At 40.9% G+C, this 20,169-nt stretch overlaps 1 protein-coding gene across 1 annotated transcript in view; it reads left to right on the top strand.

Moving 5' to 3' along the window:
* The window catches only part of LOC117478877 (WD repeat-containing protein 7), a 100,067-nt gene that overhangs the window by 38,114 nt on the left and 41,784 nt on the right, over positions 1-20,169 (top strand). The window contains 3 exon segments of the mRNA XM_034125808.1: positions 7,518-7,636; positions 7,930-8,053; positions 15,170-15,283. Of these exon segments, the coding sequence (XP_033981699.1) occupies positions 7,518-7,636; positions 7,930-8,053; positions 15,170-15,283 (357 nt within the window).

The raw sequence follows: 20,169 nt of genomic DNA, 5'->3' as shown, positions 1-20,169 counted from the left end.
TGTGTGTGTGCGTGCGTGTGCGTGTGTGTGTGTGTGTGTGTGTCAAAGGCTTTGTGAAGGAGATGGAGTCTCTTTTCACAGAGAAATAAATGAGGAGGCCCCTCTAATATACTGCAGCATTTACCCTGAGAGAATGAGAGCCGGGTGTACATGCACATAATTTAACATACCTAAAAACCTCTCTTACCATCACACTCCTTCATCTAAACACACATTTATTTGTCTGGGTTTTAGTCCAAACACTGCCTGCAATTTCCACCAGTAATAACTGTTTTTAAAAATCCAGATTTCCATGTGAATGAACTGATCAATTGTAACCCAGATTTTTTATAAAATTAGCAAAAGAAATGCAGACGGTTACTTTGTAATTTCGTGTTTCTATCCATAAGAATTGGTTGATCAAGATAAGCTCAAAGTGGCTCCACATCTGTATTTGAAAACTGTTGTACGAGTGTAGAAAAACAGATGCAACAAGGTTACGTTCTTAAAGGAGCGCCAATCAAACCTTGAGACGAGAAATACATGTATGATGCATAATGTTTACTTTTAAAGACTATCATACATGAGAGTAAGAAATGCGTCACTCCCGGGCAAAAAGTACGGCTCCGCCCACTTTTGGGGGAAAACAACGCTGTCATTTGAATGGCGGTCAATACAAATTCTGAAGTTTTGGCCAATCCGATCAGAAATTTAAGAAAACCGTGGATTTTTGGATCTTCAAAGAGCCCGATTACAATGGCCAGACAGGCAAACAATTACATTAAGCCATTAGAAATCGCTTTTTGGCATGATAAAACTATTATTTTCCGCCTCACTCATGAGAGTAACAGCTGGAGAAAGTACAGCCTCGCCTACTGATTTTAATTTAACCATATATCGAGCCCTATTGTCGATTTCCAATGATTTAATGTAATTGTTTGCCTGTCTGGCCATCGTAATCGGGCTCTTTGAAGATCCAAAAATCCACCGTTTTATTTATTTTTTGATCGGATTGGCAAAAACTTCAGAATTAGTTTTGACCGCCATTCAAATGACAGCGTTGTTTTCCCCCAAAAGTGGGCGTGGCCGTAATTTTTGCCCGGGAAGTGACGTAGGTGTTACTCTCATCTATAGACTAATAGATATTCTATCAACTACAAACATTCTGGAGGCTAATCCTTTTAGATGATGGTGCCAATGCTTTAATTATGTCATGTGGGTTTTTAGACTCCTAAATACTGTTCAGGACAACATTCATATTTAATTGAGACTGCAAAACTCTGGGAAGCCCTTCAAGGTGTTTCAACACTTTAATGTATTGGCAATGCTAACAAAAATACAGTGCTATACTGACCATGTTATATTGTGACATTACATAGCTTTCCTTAAACTAAACTGTATTTGACTTATCGATGATAACATTTAACTGCTTTAGTTTGAACTTGATGCTGCGTGAAGTTATAGCGACCTGATTTCTCTCTACGTTAGCTGTGAATATTAAAGTATCATCTGCATATTGGGTTGTTTGAGAGTGTTACTACCAGGATCAATGGTAGTATGACTATATAATGATGTTACCACCCACATCCAAGCCTTTTCTAATGGGCATTGTCCTCGATTATGATTGGACCAAGGCCTTAAGTAGATGATACAAAACACAAGGTGAAGAAGTTGTATTAAACTCCTCATTCAGCAGATTTTCATTTTGAATGTATGTTTCTGCACTGATGCTTGCGACCTGCTCTCATCTTCTCTGTCTCTCTCTGTCCAACACTGCATGGCTTCAGCCTGCTGACTGTACAAACACTTCTCTCCAATATTTCTTTCTTTGTTCTTTCAGTCAATGTCTCTTTTGTGTGCGTTTTCCCTAAACCCTCAACTTATGGGATGTTGCGATTTCTCTGATGTGTCCTGTTGTGATTTCTCTGTATGTATTTCAGTTTTTCTAATGTGTAACTGTAAAGATATGTACTGTCTATGACTGCATCGAGATGTCCTTAGTTACTGAGATCCTTAATTGTCAAATACCCTTGAAAAACGACTTAATAATTTTATCTCCACAGTAAAAAGGTTTCAGGTTTCTGGCCCTAGCATAAGGAAAAATCAAATCGATATACCAAATAATTTCTTTTTTGAATTCGTCCTATTGAATATGGGTTTAATAATCAGCTTGTGCCTGAAAGTCTGAAACCTTAACCCTTATGTTGTGTTGGGGTCTCCCGTGACCCGTTTCAAGTTAAAATGATATAATAACTACCCTCTAGTTTTTTTTATGGGAACGAGGCTTCATGATATCCTCCACAACAGATATATAAACACTGCAAAACAGATTTTGACCATTTTAGCCAAGTCTGAAGGTCTCTAAAAAGAAAAGTGTATAATTTGGTGTTCAGGTCTGGGGAAACCCAGCAGAATTGTTTTGGGTGACTCGAGGTCAAATTTGGCCCAATCAAGATTCATCTTTGACTTTAGACACCCCTCCCCCACCCCCTTCATCCACTGTAACAATAATTTTTCGCAACATGCACCTGGTCTTAATGGGAAAACACTTCAAACTGGTTTGTAGATGACATACTGTATTAACAGTGCTTGCAAAGGCCCATCTAAAAGTGTATGAACCAATGTGTATCACAAGGACATATTCTTCATGGTTTGCTTTACATAAGAATACAGTGTGTACTTAAAATGATGCTGTTATGGTAGATTATGTTCCTACTGTGCGAAGACAGCTTCTCTTTTTGGGAAGTTATGCTAACGATAGCAGCTATTTCTTGGACCCCATTTACACGCAAACGAAACGCAAACGAACCGAATACGATATCAAAAAGGTCTTCCGTTCACACGAGACCGCTCGGGAGCGCTGGAGACGCTGTAGTACATATGCCGGGCCTGTAAGTGGCGCTGTACTTTCGCCACAAAATACACCAAAAGCAGCGAAGAAGACCCCCGAGCATGGTTGCCATGGTTGCCCTTCTGATTATGCCCTGCGGTGGATTTGGCAACATGTAGTTCATGTCATTCTCCATGTCCACTTGTTGCTGATGGTTGTGGTAGAGGAGCTGTAGATTTTGCACTAACATCTGTAGCATGGTCAGTAGCAGTAGCAGTAGCTACTGACAGTAGCAACTAGCAGTGTGCTACAGCAGGTGAGCGGAGAGGTGGGGCTATGGCTTCATTGTTATCAGGAAATGATCGTATAGGGACGTACACACGGAGCCGTTTGGCCCCCCAGAGCGTTCCGGTTGCAGATCTATCCACCTTGGGACCCGTTATCGTTTGCGGGGTCCGTTTCCGTGTTTCCGTTACGGCCTCGTGTGAACGAACGGGCTATACGAAAGAGAAAAGTAGCGGATACAACCGTTTGCGTTCTCGTGTAAACGGCACATTACTGTCATTACATCATCTGCATGTGCTAGCCACTATAGGCGGCTAATGCCAGAGCTATTGGCCCCATCATCAACCTCTTCTCACATATTTAATCCTAGATTGTTGGAATTTTCATTATGATTTCTACTGAATAGACAACTAACACTAAGTGGTCATATGATTTTGAATTGATGTAGGTTTGGAGGGAAATCTTACATAGCTTATTGCCAACTTTAGCTGAAGCAATGGATAAGAATATATAAACTTAACACAAAAAGTAAGGCAATTTGTGTTTGGTAGAGTATTTCTATGTTGTAACAATGCTTTTTGACAATAAACTTATACTGTTGGAAAGCCTGTTTTCTTACCTTTCCAATGGTACCACATTTGTGAGGAACAAGCATTTGTGGGATGAGCAGCAGAGCTGAGTATGTGGGGTGCGCCCATGAAAAATGTGACAAATCTCCTCTGCCAATTTTCTGTTACTGCTGACTCTAGTTTGGTGGATTGGATGATTGAAGTCTGATAAATGAAGACATATTGGCACCAATTGATTGATTAATAATTGATTCATTTAACAAGCAGCCTCAGTAGCGTGTGGAAGAACCATACACAGCCGCAACAGCCTACTTTTTCTTTGATTTGGACTTTCTTCATGTTATCTTTCTTGCAGGGCCTGTTGCTGATTGTGCCAGAGTTGTGTATGTAAACAACACTGTATATGCAATATGTATTAACTTATTATATCCTTACTTGATAACTATTTATTTTCCATGATACATGTCTTTTTAGTTTCTTTACTTGTGTGTTTCTTGTTAATACATTTTCTTCTTCCCTGCTGCCTGACTGCTTATCTCTACTTTCTGTTTTGCTTTGTTTAATGTGATTATATATTCCTAACCTGGTCTTTCCTTCTTGCCCATTTCTCTCCTTCTCTTCCTTTGCAACCTTCTGTAGCTGCCACAGCCAACATCAGCACTCTTCCTACTGTTACCACTGCCCCCCCTGCTGCTTTTCATAACATCCCCTCAGTCAACGAAGGTACAGACTGAACTGACGGGTAGCACTTAAGAAAAACTCTAAGGGCCATTCTCTCTTTTCCAAGATCTTCTTTCTACATCCTTTCCTTTGCTCTTTCCATTTCTTCCTTCTCTCTTTGCCATTTTTGTTGTAAATTCTTTCACTTTTCATTCCTATTTACTTAGTTCTCGCTCTTTCTGTCTCCCTTGATGCCACAGTTCTTCACTTCCTCTTACTTCTCAGTTTTTTCCTGCTCATCTCTTGAGTCTTGCTCCCTAATTTATTGCATAAGTCTTGCTTTTATAACTGCTGCAAATGTTAGGCTTTCATCTCCGGTGTCTTCTTTGCAGTGTCTTTGTCCTTGTCTTGTTAAAGAACCCTGTGTTTCTCTGTCTGTCCATCATAGCTGAGTTCAGTCCACTTTCAATTCCTTCAGATAAAGACATTCTCAAAAGTAGAATGCTGCCAAACTTGACGCAAAAACTTGATCATTGGAAATAAACCAGTTTTGCTACAATAGCAAGAGCTTAATCCCCAGGCATATCTATAAAGAAAAATAACATAACAGCAACAAACTCTTGTAAAAACAAATGTACACACGTTTCCTAGTGCAGGTGAGATAAAGTGCCGTGTCATCAGCAAACAATTCGACTTTTTTTAACTGATGGAATTGAGAGTTCAATGACAACGGTCCTTATGCCCTTTCTTTTTTAGTTGTTGGCAGAATTGGGCAACCCTGTCCTGTGTCTTCTGTCTCTGTCTGAATGTCCATCTGTCCCGATGGTTCAGTGTCTCTATGCTCACTGTTTGCATGCTTGCTATTTCCATCTGATGGAATGTGGAGTGTGACTCTGGAGGGAAAAAACGCCAACAAAAACAATTCAAACAGACCAAATACTTAAAAATCTGGTTTGTGCAGAATGTCCATCTGACAGTGTGCTACTGAATTTTGAATATGTTGCAAAAGTTATGTTTGAAGCTATGTAAACTTAAAAAATGTATTGTAAATGAACTTAAGTGTTCATTGTAGCTTCATGGCTGAAGTCTTTCTGGTGTCCCTCTCATGGCCTAATGCTGTTTTCTCTTTTTTAAACAGATATAACTAAAACATGTTTTTCTAACAGGGTGTTAACACAGAGACCTGTTGCCCGAAATACTATGAACAACCTGAATGTGCCCGCAAAAGAGACTAAAATATAGCAATTTAGGATTCTTTTTATTGTTTAGTTTAATACAGGAAAGCAGCAAGCATGCACACAGAGACGCATTCCTTTTAATATTAAGAACCAACCTCTAATTTTATGTTATAGTAAATGGCAACTATAGCAAATATGTCAAGTTTTTAGTTTTTATATAAGCACTGCCCTGCAGAAACCTTATTATTCAAATTGAAAACTTCTAGTTTTAGTAGTAGTACACCACTGGCTACAAACACTGCCACTCACATACTTGTTTCAACCCAAAGTGACCTATTTGTCATGTAACTTCCCACATTTCCTAGTTGTTTTAAACCACACGACCTAATCTGATAAAACATCAGATGTACAGTATATCCAAATGAAGTTACACATCAAAGTTAAGTCTGATAACATGTTGATGCAGGTTCTCCCATTTCATATTATCATTATGACCCAACTTGTATTCAAGAGCTGAAGAAATAACAGCACTTCCTGTGTTAGCATTTGGGCTAACTGGATTTCTGTTCTTCCCCCAGCATGGGTTTGCAAGTTTAAATAGTTGTGGTGAGATGTAAAAACTTTGAATTTGAGATTTCTGCAAGACAGTGAATGCACATGTTGTGAATAGAAGTTGACTGATTATTATTTTCTGATGCATTATAAGACAGTTTGATTATGGTTTAAGACAGACTAACATTTTTATTTTTGTGAAATGCATCCCTGTATATGTTCCTGTATATTCCAATGGCGGAGGTAAGTCTACATAGTGCCGTTGGCAAAGAAATCTAGATGGAATTTCTTTCCAGCTTGAAAGCCGTATACTGTCCATTCAAGTGCATTGTTCAAAGATGCATCTTCTCTGGAAACCATATATTAAACCAATATATGTGAGTAAGGTGCTTGGAGTATCAGCGAGTAAACATTTAAGTCCATTTGTCGTCACAGACGTGTTAAACCTGGTGTACATGTCTTACTGTTTGGTGTTAAATATAAATATATGCCATCATTTTGGCTCAGACTGATTCAGCGAGATTTGAGGCCTTTTAAAGCGATACCAAGACATTTTGAACGACAGTTTTAACACCAATCACTGGTGTTATTGCTGAGAATATGATCTTTCTAACATAATCTATAAACCTCAAATTATTTTTAAGGTTGTAAGTAAACTCCTCCACACATGAAATACAAAAAAACACTCATTCATCATGCTAAGGTGTCGCTATGAGGCTTGGATCAATCTGCAGTGCTGTATATCTGTTGTTTACCTGGTCGAATGCCATCAAACATACTCTGGTTAGCAAAAATAATAACTTTGCTCCAATAGAGACTGCAAATATTAGCCGATAATATTCCCATCCTGTGTCCTGTTGTTAGTGAGACTTGTATAAGTAAGAAGGATGTCTGTGAGTGTGAGAAACTCTCTGCTGTCATTTTAAACATTTTGTTAGGCCTGAAGGGGCATGAAACAAATGTAAAAATTGTGTTTTGAACACTTTCAAAGCAATATTTCATATATTGATTATGGTATACGTATTGTTTACGCTCTCTGCAGTGTGTAATGGTAAAACTTTTTTTTTTAAAGTATGAAATCAGATGGTTTATCTAACACTTCATAACATTTGAACCATATAACTGCTGACCAGACCAATTTCGACATTTCTAGTCCTCTGATTCAGACCTAAATATTTTTGGTGAGTCTTTCCTCTAGGGATAACATTCAAACAACATTTCTGCTTGTACACAAAATCAGAAATATTCATTTGGTCGGCTTTAATACAAGCTGCATCATCACCATATTGTTTGATCTGTCCCAACACTTTCTTATAACCTATAAATACAATTAAAAGAAAATGTGTTTTTATGTGACAGCAGTGAGATGTGTGAATGAGCTGATGAGAGTCCTTTGAATTGTATATTTGTTGTGTCTCCTCTGACTGTTTGTGTATCTTTGTGTGTGTGTGTGTGTGTGTGCAGGTTGGAGCCAGCTAGCAGCCATGCACTGTGTGATGCTCCCTGACCTCCTTGGACTGGACAAGTTCAGACCTCCTCTGCTGGAGATGTTGGCGAGAAGATGGCAGGACCGCTGTCTGGAGGTAAGACGCACGCACGCACGCACGCACGCACACGCACACACACACACACACACACATACACATACACATACACACACACACGCCGACAATATCAAGCAACCCCATTTTGAAAGAAACGTTAGCTGTATTGTTCTTTTTCTAATAACAGGATAATTGATATGAATTATTTGAAATGTAAAAATGAATAACATTTTTAAAATGATATAGCATGAGCTTCAACATGGCTATTTACCTAATGACCCTGTATGGAAGTAAAACAACAATTCATAACCTTACCCTATTTTCCGTTTTAGGTGCGTGAAGCAGCTCAAGCTCTCTTACTGGCTGAGTTGAGGCGGATTGGCCAATCAGGACGTAAAGACACCATTGACTTGTGGGCTCCATACCTGCCTCAGTACGTGGACACTGTCAGCTCCCGTAAGTACCCAACACTGCCATATAACTCAAAGAATGATAGAAAGATGTGATTGGTTTATACCTCCTTTTTAGTTGCGGATGTACAGCTTGAACAGGAGGGGGCCGAGCACACAGCCCTGGGGAACCCCAGTTTTGAACACAAGAGTAGAGGCAGTGTGGCCACCAAACCAAACTGAGTGATAGCTCTTTGTGAGAAATTCCAATATGCAGTTGCAGAGTGTGGTTTTTAAGCCCAGAGTGGTAGGTTTAATAAAAAATATTGTGTGGGAGAAATCAACAAAAAGCATTTTGACGTAGGTGTTGTTATTTTACAGACGTGGGAGTACTAAGTGGAGGGCAATTGAGACTGCATCCTCTGTGGATATGAGGAAACAAATACAAGATATGTGAAAGAAGTTTGTGAATGCATCGTTATCAATGAAACAGGAAGTTGTCTTTTAGGGATGATAAACTTCTTTATGAAAAAGCTCTTTGAGGAATCACAGACTGGAAAAAAAAACCCCAAAAAGTGTAGTTCCATTACCATTCACCATGGAAAATGCACAAAACTTGGCGTATGCATTAACAGAACCCAAATATATTCACTGTTACAATTTCCCTGCTTTTGTATCGTAAGGGGACTCATTAGCAACCGCTACAAAACTTAAACCATATTCAGATTTTGTCCGTTCCATTTTAAGAACCTAAAGACTAAAATACAAAGAAAGTTTTCCATTGCAAGACCCTTGCTTTGATGTCGTAGCCACTTTTGAGACACTCGCCATAATACAGAAGGTTTGTACAACTCCAATGTACATTGTTTTTACAGCCCTAAATCCCATATGCATGATAAGACTCCCTGTCTGAGGACTTTTACAAGTCAACAATGACCCACAGTCATAGACCAACGACCAGCAGAAAGTCAGCCTTGTTGGACGTTGTATGGTCTACACATGATAATCAGTACAGCATCATAATAATGTTTGTTTAGCTAGTGTTTTCTAGCGCTACATACTGCATAATGGAAGTACTGCATGATTTGCAATGTGTCATTTCCAGTGTCTTTCCCTGGTTCTTTAATAGTCACCCATTATGCACTGCAGCGGTTACAGGGTCACAACAGTACCCCTAAAACAGGTTGATATGTGAGGACCCATCCATTGCTGCCTGCAGTATTAATTTGTTTGACAAACATTATTTCCAGTCATGTTTGTGGTTTTAAAGATCAGTTAGCTTTACATTTTTGTCACAGCTTAAGGAACTATTCCCGATCTCTATCTCTCTATTCAATTTTATATATTCCATGCTCTCCGTCTCTCTGTCTATAGTTACACCTGCTGAAGAGAAGGAAGGTAGAGCTCCACCGTCTGTTACTAGAAACAGCCGACTAAAATAATCTGTGTGTCCTGTGTGTCCTGTGTGTGTTTGGGAGTCGCCTTGTGGTTGCTGAGGATGCTGGGGGTTTCTCAGGGGAACAGTTGCCATGGAAACGGGCACCGGTCAGTATTGTGTTACCAGAGCAGTACCGGGGGGGGGGGGGGGAGTGATGGGCTGGTGGTGACCTCAGGGGACTAGGGGAGGGGGTTGGGGGGCAGAGAGAGAGAGAGAGAGAGAGAGAGAGGTTAAAGGGTCATTGAATTTGATCTGTTTGCTGCACAGCAATACTGGAACAGAGTAAGACGACTCCCGCCGCTCCTGGAATATCATGGGAAAATTCGGGGAATGTGTTGAATCCTCTGGAGAAGTCTGTTGTGGAACACGAAATATAGGATTTCCACACATTTTGAACTAAAACTCCGACCTTATTTTCTTCCTGTAAGACAGGGTGTGTCAACCATTCCTGGTCTGTGACCCTGTGTTTTAATCGCTGCAGATTAACGTTTGTCCAAAATCCGATGGGAATTTCCATCGGATTTTGGAATATTTTACAGAATAAAACATCTCTGACAAACGCAGAGGAAGAGTAAATGCACTCGCCAGAAGGAAAAAGCTAATGTTAGGCTATCGACAAACTACATACTGTAGCTGAGAGACTCGTATTCTGCCTGATGACGTTTAGTAGTGTATTCATTCACTTGTTAGCAACCGCCGTATTTAAGCAACACAGAAGCGTCAGACATTCACGAGTGGAGTATGTACTGATTATTTTATGTCGTGGAACAAAACGTAAAAAAATCTCTTCAGCTTGTGTTAGCCACAGATCTTAAATCCTTGCATCTGACCCAAAACTTGTTGTAAAAACAGTTGACTTGTTGACTAGGAACAGCAAGTGATAAAATACTAACTAATTTCCGTGTTTCAGGACTCATTCGTGCACGACTATAGAAAGCAGGAGATATGTGATGGGGAACAAGAGCCTGTGAAAGAAGTGGGCTAGAGAAAAAACAACAGACTTGTAGCATCAATAAATTCCCAGGGTCCATTTTCTGAAGTGAAAGTGTACATGTACAAGTGTTGAGCGTCAAAAACACTTTGAATGTCTCGTGTAAAATCTCTCTCTCTCTCTCTCTCTCTCTCTCTCTCTCTCTCTCTCTCTCTCTCTCTCTCTCTCTCTCTCTCTCTCTCTCTCTCTCTCTCTCTCTCTCTCTCTCTCAGCTCATCCTCTCCAGCAGCAGAGTAGTTGATGTTAAAAGGAATACACCTGTATTTATCCATTAGCTTTTTGTGGGAGGAAATGTCACTGAGTCCTACTGTCGCAGTACTGGGCTCAGCAATCGACACACACACACACACACACACACACACACACACACACACACACACACACACACACACACACACACACAGCAGTGGCCCTGACCTTTGAGCTCTCCTGGAAGCGTTTAAAAGGTTTGAACACAAAGGAAACGGGGCAAAGCTGGAGTTGTTAACCTGCACTCAGAGGGAGAGAAATGAACCAAGCACAGCGTTTATCATCACGGTTCAGTTTAAGTAGCTGCTTTGGAGACATAGCTTTCAGATATTTCACAATAAACTAAAAACAGACAAGGCATTAAAATATAAAATATAAAAACAATACATGTATACATCAAAGAGCTAGTGCTTTTTATATAAATCATACTTTTCAATAATACTTAGGATTCACTTTTATAAACTTTAATAAAGATTTTTCTGTATAAAATCTACAAAGAATAAGTATTATTAAACAAAAAGATGGGAAATATTCATTATAGCTTCGAGTTAGATGAGAAAATCAATATGTTTTTTGATGTTTGTGACAGACACGGTTAGCCTAGCTTAGCATATGGACTCAAAGCAGGAACAGAGAGTAAAGCTTTAATCTTTGGGGTGGAAGACTTCCAGATCTGCAGGGGGGGGGGGGGGGGGAGAAAGGGGACTGTTGGGGCCCTGGAGAGAGAGAGAGGGTCTCTACACACACTCATATTCACACACACTTGATTAAACAAGTCCCTGGTATTGTTCGGCCTCACACACGCATGAACACACACAGTTTTTAGGGTCAAACGGTGTGTGTGAAGCTCTTTGATCGCTGAACAGCAGTCACCATTTCCTCTCTCTCTCTCTCTCCTCAGTCTTTAGTTCACGATCTGCCTCGATCACCCAGTCATGTCCGTCTTCTTTAAACTCGTGGACCTGCTGTCAGAGATCCGCCTCCAACTCTCATTTGCTTTTCTTGTCATCCTCTCACCTCCTCCTAATAACCTGTTTCTTTTCTGTCTTTTCATCACCACTTCTCCTCCCTCTCTTCCACTTCATTTCCTTTCCTCCCCCTTATCACCTCCTCTGCCCTTTTTCCGTCCCTTCTTCATTCTTTGCTTGGTCGATGTAGGTGACATTGAGTGTCCTTATATTCTTTTAAATACATCTTATACATAACCTTCTCCAATATATTCCTTAGATATTAGTTTTTGTTAAATTTACAATAATAAGAGTCACTGAAATGGTTAACTGTCAGACAGAGGTCAACTTATATTTTGTTAAATTTTGTCAGAAATATTACAGTGACTCACTCACCACATATATTATCACAAAGGTTTATCGCGCAATATGCTCAACATAACTATCAAACACGACATACAATAGAAGGAAGGTTTGTATTACCCAAATCTAAATCAAATATGGGACAGAAAACAGTAATGTGGAACTCTTTAGACATCATTCAGGAAAATTCTCAAGTACATTTCAAAAGGTTGCTAAAAAATTATTTAAAGGGGACCTATCATGCAAAATGCACTTTTGTACGTCTTTTATACATGAACATGTGTCCCCGGTGTTCCAGGGAACTCACCAAGTGTCAGAAAACACAACCCTCTCTATTTTCCTCCATACGCTACGGCTATTGGGCCAACTCCACCAATCAGGAGGAGACAGCCACGGCCATTGCCGTTCGAAAGCGCTGGAGACGCTGTAGTACATGTGCCAGGCCTGTAGGTGGTGCTGTTCTCACTGAATCTGCCCAGAGCTAGAAATTGTCAAATTGAGCGAAATGAGGCATGGCTAAAATACATGATCTGTTTGGTATTTAAAAAAAAAAAAAGTATAAATATGCCTTATATAGGTATGGTCCTACACTATATTATTCAAATATAGCATGATAGGTCCACTTTAAGTATTATAAAGTAAATTTGAACTGTGTCTGTGGCTATGTATGCATATATTATGTACACTTATTTGTATTTACTTTGGTTTGGCCTTAGGATGGCGATAATTGGATGACCATTTTAGTTTTCACTTCATACCACACTGTAAATTGCATGAAATTACAGTATGAGCTGTTTTGTTTTGTTTTAATTTTGTTGTATGTATGTTTTGTGTGTGTGAGGACCCCAGGAAGAATAGCCAATGCTCATGCTAGTGCTAATGGGGATCCTAATAAAGACAAAAAGACTAAACAAGTAGGATGTGTTTGTAAAGCACAAAAATAAATACGAAAAATAGATATAAATACATTTCTGAAATATGTTTGTTAAAATTATTCAAAGATAATTGAAGAATTAATAATAATACAGATGCTATAAAGGACACTGGACTGCCTAATTCTCCAAGAGAGAAACCATGAAATAAAAATGTTCCATTGATTGTTTTATCAATAGTTCTTGAGAAAAGATAAAAGGAAATTGAAATAGGAAAAGAGGAGAGCCCTCTATTTAAAGAACATAGAGAGAGAGAGAGAGAGCGGCTGACAGAAGAGAGGAGGAGGCGGAGGACGGGATCCTGGAGGTTAACAAGGCATGCTGGGAGCTATGTGTCATGGCTGACATGACAAGCTTGACCTTGGAGCAGGGCAGAACGCCCCCTCTTCCTCCCCCCTGTCACCCGCCCCTCCTCCACCTCCCTCTGCTCCTGCAGTTATAGGCTGGGGGTGTGTGTGTCTTTGTCCGTGTGTGTGTGCCTTTTTATCGACACCATAATTAGCCAAATCTGCACAGTGGTTCATAAAGTGGTGCAGGAATGAGTCCTTAACCCCATTTAGCATGTTAGCACTTCTGGGCTTCCTCATCTGGAAGTCAACGTTTTTTTGAATGAGTTTAAGGTTAGATTCCTGAGATAATGTCGAGCTTACAAGAGGTTCACGTTATGTTCGAGAACCCGGCGCCAAGGCATGAGGTTTTTATGGGAGGGCCCACAAAACTATCAAGTGAAGCGACCTAAATTAAACACCATTAAAGCAGCATGGCCAACAGCATTGCGTAACGATTCATGCCGCTCCGAATACGCACACATAAAACTATAACATTCAAACCCTTTTGCAACCGCGTGTGTATGCCTATCAGTTTCCCTAAGGAGAGATTTCTTGTATCAGCTCATCTGTTGCTCCTATGGATGATTCCTTTGTGCATTTTGCCCTCTCAGCCACCTTTTGTTTTTGACGTGACAAACCGTAACACCTGTCAGCCAATCAGAACATAGTATCTATCACATGTATCTTTACTAATTATTCGTTTCTGTGGATTTGCTCTTGCACCCAACACTGTAAAGCTCCTGTGAACTGAAATTGAACTGAGAGCTCTTTGTAATTGGAAACATCAGTTTGTCTTTTTATCCAATCACAGCAAAGCATCAATTGTGTTTTTAATTAAGTTCAATTAAGTCTTTTTTTTATCACTTTAATCACGGTAAATTAACCACCAGGCTGTGTATTTCTTTGTGTGTGTAAGCTGTATAGAGTCATGTGACGGGCTGTCAGCGGTGTGTGTGAGCAGGTTAATTGAAACATGAGGCACAGTGTTAACCAGGAACAATCAATGTAATTACACTTTTTTTAAATGCCCCAAATGATGTTTATTTCTGAAATTATCTCTTTTTTCAGGCTGTTGTTTTTGTGTGTGTGTGTAATTAATTAATGATGCTGTTTTCCCAGAGATTAGCCGTTACCTTTAGTCGCTTCATTCATTAGCGCTGCATCATTCATTAGCAAAGCAGCTAATGGAAAGCCACTCGTAATTGGCAATGGAGAGATAAGGGCTAAATGAAAACACTAAATATAGTGTGTGTGTGTGTGTGTGTGTGTGTGTGTGTGTGTGTGTGTGTGTGTGTGTGTGTGTGTGTGTGTGTGTGTGTGTGTGTGTGTGTGTGTGTGTGTGTGTGTGTGTGTGTGTGTGTGTGTGTGTGTGTGTGTGTGTGTGTGTGTGTGTGTGTGTGTGTGTGTGTGTGTGTGTGTGTGTGTGTGTGTGTGTGTGTGTGTGTGTGTGTGTGTGTGTGTGTGTGTGTGTGTGTGTGTGTGTGTGTGTGTGTGTGTGTGTGTGTGTGTGTGTGTGTGTGTGTGTGTGTGTGTGTGTGTGTGTGTGTGTGTGTGATAAGGAGGCCATATAAACCTTTATTAGCTACTTAACCAAGACAGTTATCCTGATAATGAGAATCAACACCGAATGAGCTTACTAACAACACACACACACACACACAGCTTATTGTAATTATGTTCATCACAGTGCAGACAGAGTTGTATTGACAGAGATTTGTGAATATTCTGAATATAAAAACTGTGCGTACGACCGCACTACCAACCTCATTATAATGCTTGCATCCATATTATCATACGTAGAATCACGTGTACATATACTTATATACATATAACAATGACACACACATTTAAATTTCCCCTGTCATCCGTGTGTTTCATGTGACACCACAGGCTGCTTTTTTATAATAATATGAAATGTTTCTCTCTCTCCTCAGCTGGCTCCACCACTGAGCCCTCCCCTCCGGCTCCGCCTCCTCCCGAGGCTCAGCCAATAGAAGCAAAGGTTCCTGAGGAGGAAATGGACGTCACGGATGACGACATCATAGCAGGTAGGAACAAAAAATACTGATTTAATTGCGTAAGGGTAAAAACAATGTGTATAACCTACAGAAATCAACAGTGGTGCTATGTTAAATTGAAAAGGTGTGTGTGTTGTCTGAAGCGTAATGCCAGTGTACTTTTAGTTTATCTCACACACACACACACACACACACACACACACACACACACATACACACACACACACACACACACACACTTGAATACTTTATTTGGTTCCACAAATTATATTACATAAGACAGGGAATCAAATATATCGGGGCTAAGCAGCACAGAACACTTAGGGGAACACATAGCATCTCCTTCTCCACACGGCTAAGCAGCACACACACACACACACACACACACACACACACACACACACACATACACATATACACACACACAGTTATTTTGACACATTGCCCTGTTTAACGGTGGCAGACACATACAGTGACTACACTCATACTTACAAACATTTTATAACCAGTGTATTTTTATTTACTATCAACCAGCTCATCATCATCATCATCATCTCATCATCATACAGAATTAAGAAATGAGGGAAATTAAAAGAGAATAAACTTGTATGTCTAAAAGAAGATTTGGTGTTATTAAAACCATTTTAGAACCGTCTATAACATTCTCCTCGCCCTCTGTCCTTCCTCCTCCCTCACTCACTCCCTCTCTCAGACCAGTCAATATCACAGATGTGTCTGACAATTTATCATTTCTCACTGCTCATTTTTCTCCTATTGACAGCAGGGTTTTTTTTTATTCAGTCTCTGCAGTATTACATTTTCTAGCAGGCGCCTCAAAGATTCCATTCCTATTCCATCTTTCCTCCCTTTCTTTCTTACTTCCTCGTAGGGATCGACCGATATGGCTTTTTCAAGACCGATACCGATTATTAGTAATCAAGGAGACCGATAACCGATATTTGGAACCGATATACATTTGCAGTAAAATCAGAAAATCTTGGTGTCAAAATGTAGAATAACAGAACTTCTTTGAACTATGTTTAATGAACTTTTCAACATCTTAAAACTGGTTTCCTCTCTGTGACCCCGAGTAAAGTAAAAATAAAATAAAAACTACTAAAACTTGTTCTGAACTTCTGATATTTGAGTCTCACTCATTTAGTAGTCCCAATTCAGCAGATTGTGGTGCAGAAAGCAGAGTTGCTGCGAGGCTCCACTAGCAGTCGTCCCAGTCGTCTCAGCGCGTCACAGTTTCTCCGCTGCGAGACGCTACCCCCCCCCCCCGGTCCCTTTGTAACTGGGAAACTGATAGAATTGGATCATAAGATCGTGGTGTTTTTGCAACTTCAGCATAGGGGATTGGGATGTTTATTGAACTTCGGCTTTCAACTGATTTACCGTCGAAACACCGCTCACTGCTGCTGCTTGCCTCTGTCTGCGTTCTTCGCACCTGCCTGTAATCTGATAAGGTCCCGCCTCTCTGGCTGGCTGCAGCCCGGAAAATCTTCAGTGTTGATTGACACTTCAGTAATAGCCTATCAGATAGCGCTGTGGGCGGGACATTGCTCGTGAACACAGAGTGGTGACTGCAGCCAGAGAAACGGCCGCATCAGAGCCAAAGTCGTATCGGCAATTTGATTTAAAAAAAAGCCGATACCGATAATCTGTACAATGCGGAATATCGGCCTCGATAATTGGCCAGGCCGATAATCGGTCGACCCCTACTTCCTCGGTCTAGTTTGTGAACTCCTCCGTTCCGAATCCAATTAAAAATAAATAAATAAATCGCGAATGAGGATTGTTTTTTTTAGAAAAGCTTTTTGTGTTTTAGGTGATGCAGATAGTTTCACGTCCATCGTAATGAATACTGGGGAGGAAATAAAGAAGTATAGGAGAGCAGTGAAGGACAAGAGAAGAGAAAAGGGCAAAGGAAAGGAAGTAAGGAGAGGCAGAAAGAGATGAAGAGGAAACGAGGGAAAGAAAGACAGATGTTGACAGCTGCAGAATAACTAGGCTGCAGCGATAGACTCATCACCTCAGTCTCCCCTGTCACACACACACACACACACACACACACACACACACACACACACACACATACGCGCACGCACGCACGCGCACGCACACGGAAACAGTTCAGGATGTGCAGGTGACAACAGTTGTTGCTCAGTGCCACAGCTGCAAAACCTCCAAGATCAGAGCTCACACACCCCTGGACACAAACACGGACACACACATGGACATTTTTGTGTGTGTCAGTTTGTGTGTGTGCTGTAATTATTTTCCTAGTAGTGTCAGGGGATGTCATTAGGATCCACACCACCCTCATCGTCACACACCAACACACATACATACACTCTTTGCGCACGCACTCACCCACAAACACGCACAGACACACACCCACACACTTAGAGAATTATTTTTTCAGTGTAATATCTTTATTGTTGTATTTTCCTTTTGTCTTGTTGACCACTCTTAGAGAATAATAACATTGGTCACTGGTGTAGTGGTTGCATTAAAAAAACAGATCATATCCATGTTGGATAGTAATGTGGTTCGACAGAGAGTCTCTCATCTCTGCCTCTGATGGAGGGGGTAACCTCAGGGAGGTCAAAGGTCCCTACTGGACACCGCCCAATCACACACACACACACACACACACACATGCACACGCACACATTATCAGTGTGCTGGCAGGCATGTTGTCTCCTTCAGGATTCAGAGCCCTCCAGACAACATCTACTAAAATATGAATACACACTCGCAATAATATTCCTTTCTATTTGAAGTCCGTCCCTCATCCTGTTTGTTATGAGGAAGGCTAGCAGGTCGTACCCTTGCGTAGGGTCCACAGCCGCACAGATAGAGGTTGGAGGTCAAAGGTCAGGCGGACCCTCACCTCCCGGTGTCATTAGTCCACTGGTGATTTGGTTAGCTGAAACGCTAGCCTCCCCTGCTAATCTAATAGTGGAGCCTGGAGGTCGTTTGGGTCAGATCACATTTCTCCTCAGAACAGATTGAACTTATGAAAAGATAAATGGTCGCAGCGGCAACTCCAAACGCTCTGATTGTTTCTGATGATTGTTTCTCTTTTGCTTTACACGCTGAGGGGCCCAGGTGGTGTATGGGAATATAATTCTATCATAGACAGAAGATTGAAGTTAGCGTCCAAAAGTAAATAATGTACAGGAATGTATTTCTGTTGCCTCCGTACATTAACAGCAATAGTAGTACAGTCGAGTCTGTTTTAGGGTATGGGACAGTGTATGTTAGGGTATGGCATATTTAATGTATAGCACTGTGGTACATTATGTTGCATAGCACACTATAGGATGCTTTAATTTAATAATAATATGTAACAATGTAGTATGGTGTAATATATGTTATTGATAAGCATGTAGTGTAACTCACACATGCCAAGGACATTTCTATCTACGGTGTCACATATAAACTGGTAAAAAAATCAAGGAAAGATCATTAAAGCATGGAGACATGTCACAGTAGAGACACTAAATGCTAATATGAACCTGGAAATGAGCAGAATATGTCCTCTTTAAGCTAAAACCTCTGGGGAGAACAACCAAAACTTAACAGCTGATATTTTGTCAAAGAGTTTCTCTCAAGGTCCCCGGTGCATTAGCAGCTTGAGGGCAAGCATTGAGTTAGAGGTGAAAGACTGTAGCTGCATCTCACTTCAGTTAAATGGATTCCTTGCGTCCCTCACTTGCGTCGTTTCCCTGCGACTAGTCCCTCCCACCAGGGAAGCATGGAGAGACGCAAGGAAACCACGAGAAGCAGGGAAATGAGTTTTAAGAGCAATGGGACGTCGTTTCCTCCGGAGCGTCACGTGAAGCGACGTCCGTTTGTGATGACGCCGCACAGCTGATCGTCTGACAGCAGCCAGATCAGTGCATGCGCTGCATCGTCCAATCAGTGAGCAATACACAGTAAGGGGGCGGGGCGAGTGTCTGAGGATTTCACCGGAGGATGGTCTGGTAGTTCCTCGATTATCGCTCCTCCGTTATCACTCCTCGATCCTCGGTCCTCGGTCCTCCGGCAAAAATAAGGCCACTGGGACGCTACTCAAGATGGCGCTGACAAATCAACTTCCGGTGATACCGAGCCCGAGGAGCGAAGAAATGAAAAATAACCGAAGTGAGACGCACCCTTGTGTCTACGACCAAATTGTTTCCCAACTAGCCTTTTCACAAGTTAACTTAAAGGGGACCTATCATGCAAAATGCACTTTTGTACGTCTTTTATACATGAATATGTGTCCCCGGTGTTCCAGGGAACTCACCAAGTGTCAGAAAACACAACCCTCTCTATTTTCCTCCATACCCAAATCTCTAAAAAAGGGGCTGCAACGGATCTGATAAAAACTGATCCAGATTTGAACACTGTCCTGACGTCAGGACGGTGGCGCTACGGCTATTGGGCCAACTCCACCAATCAGGAGGAGACAGCCACGGCCATTGCCGTTCGAAAGCGCTGGAGACGCTGCAGTACATATGCCAGGCCAGTAGGTGGTGCTGTTCTCACAGAATCTGCCCTTGCAAAAACAGAGCTAAAAAATGTCAAATTGAGCGAAATGAGGCATGGCTAAAATGCATGATCTGTTTGGTATTTTGAAAAAAAAAAAGTATAAATATGCCTTATATAGGTATGGTCCTACACTATATTATTCAAATATAGCATGATAGGTCCACTTTAAAGCTAATAAAATCAAAATCACACGTCAGGAATGCAATATTTGCTAATGCAATCCAACTGTTTTGCTCTGCGTTCAAATTGACAATTTCCCTATACATTGGCAGAATGCTAAGTCCAAACTGTAGCATCTGATGCGTCGTTTTCTCTTCAGACGACTGCAGGGTCCAACCTGCATCCATATATCTCTCTTTTGTCTACTTCCC

This window comes from Trematomus bernacchii, unplaced genomic scaffold (genome assembly GCF_902827165.1).
Source record: "Trematomus bernacchii unplaced genomic scaffold, fTreBer1.1, whole genome shotgun sequence".
Taxonomy (NCBI): domain Eukaryota; kingdom Metazoa; phylum Chordata; class Actinopteri; order Perciformes; family Nototheniidae; genus Trematomus; species Trematomus bernacchii.
This window is presented reverse-complemented; position numbering and strand designations above follow the sequence as displayed.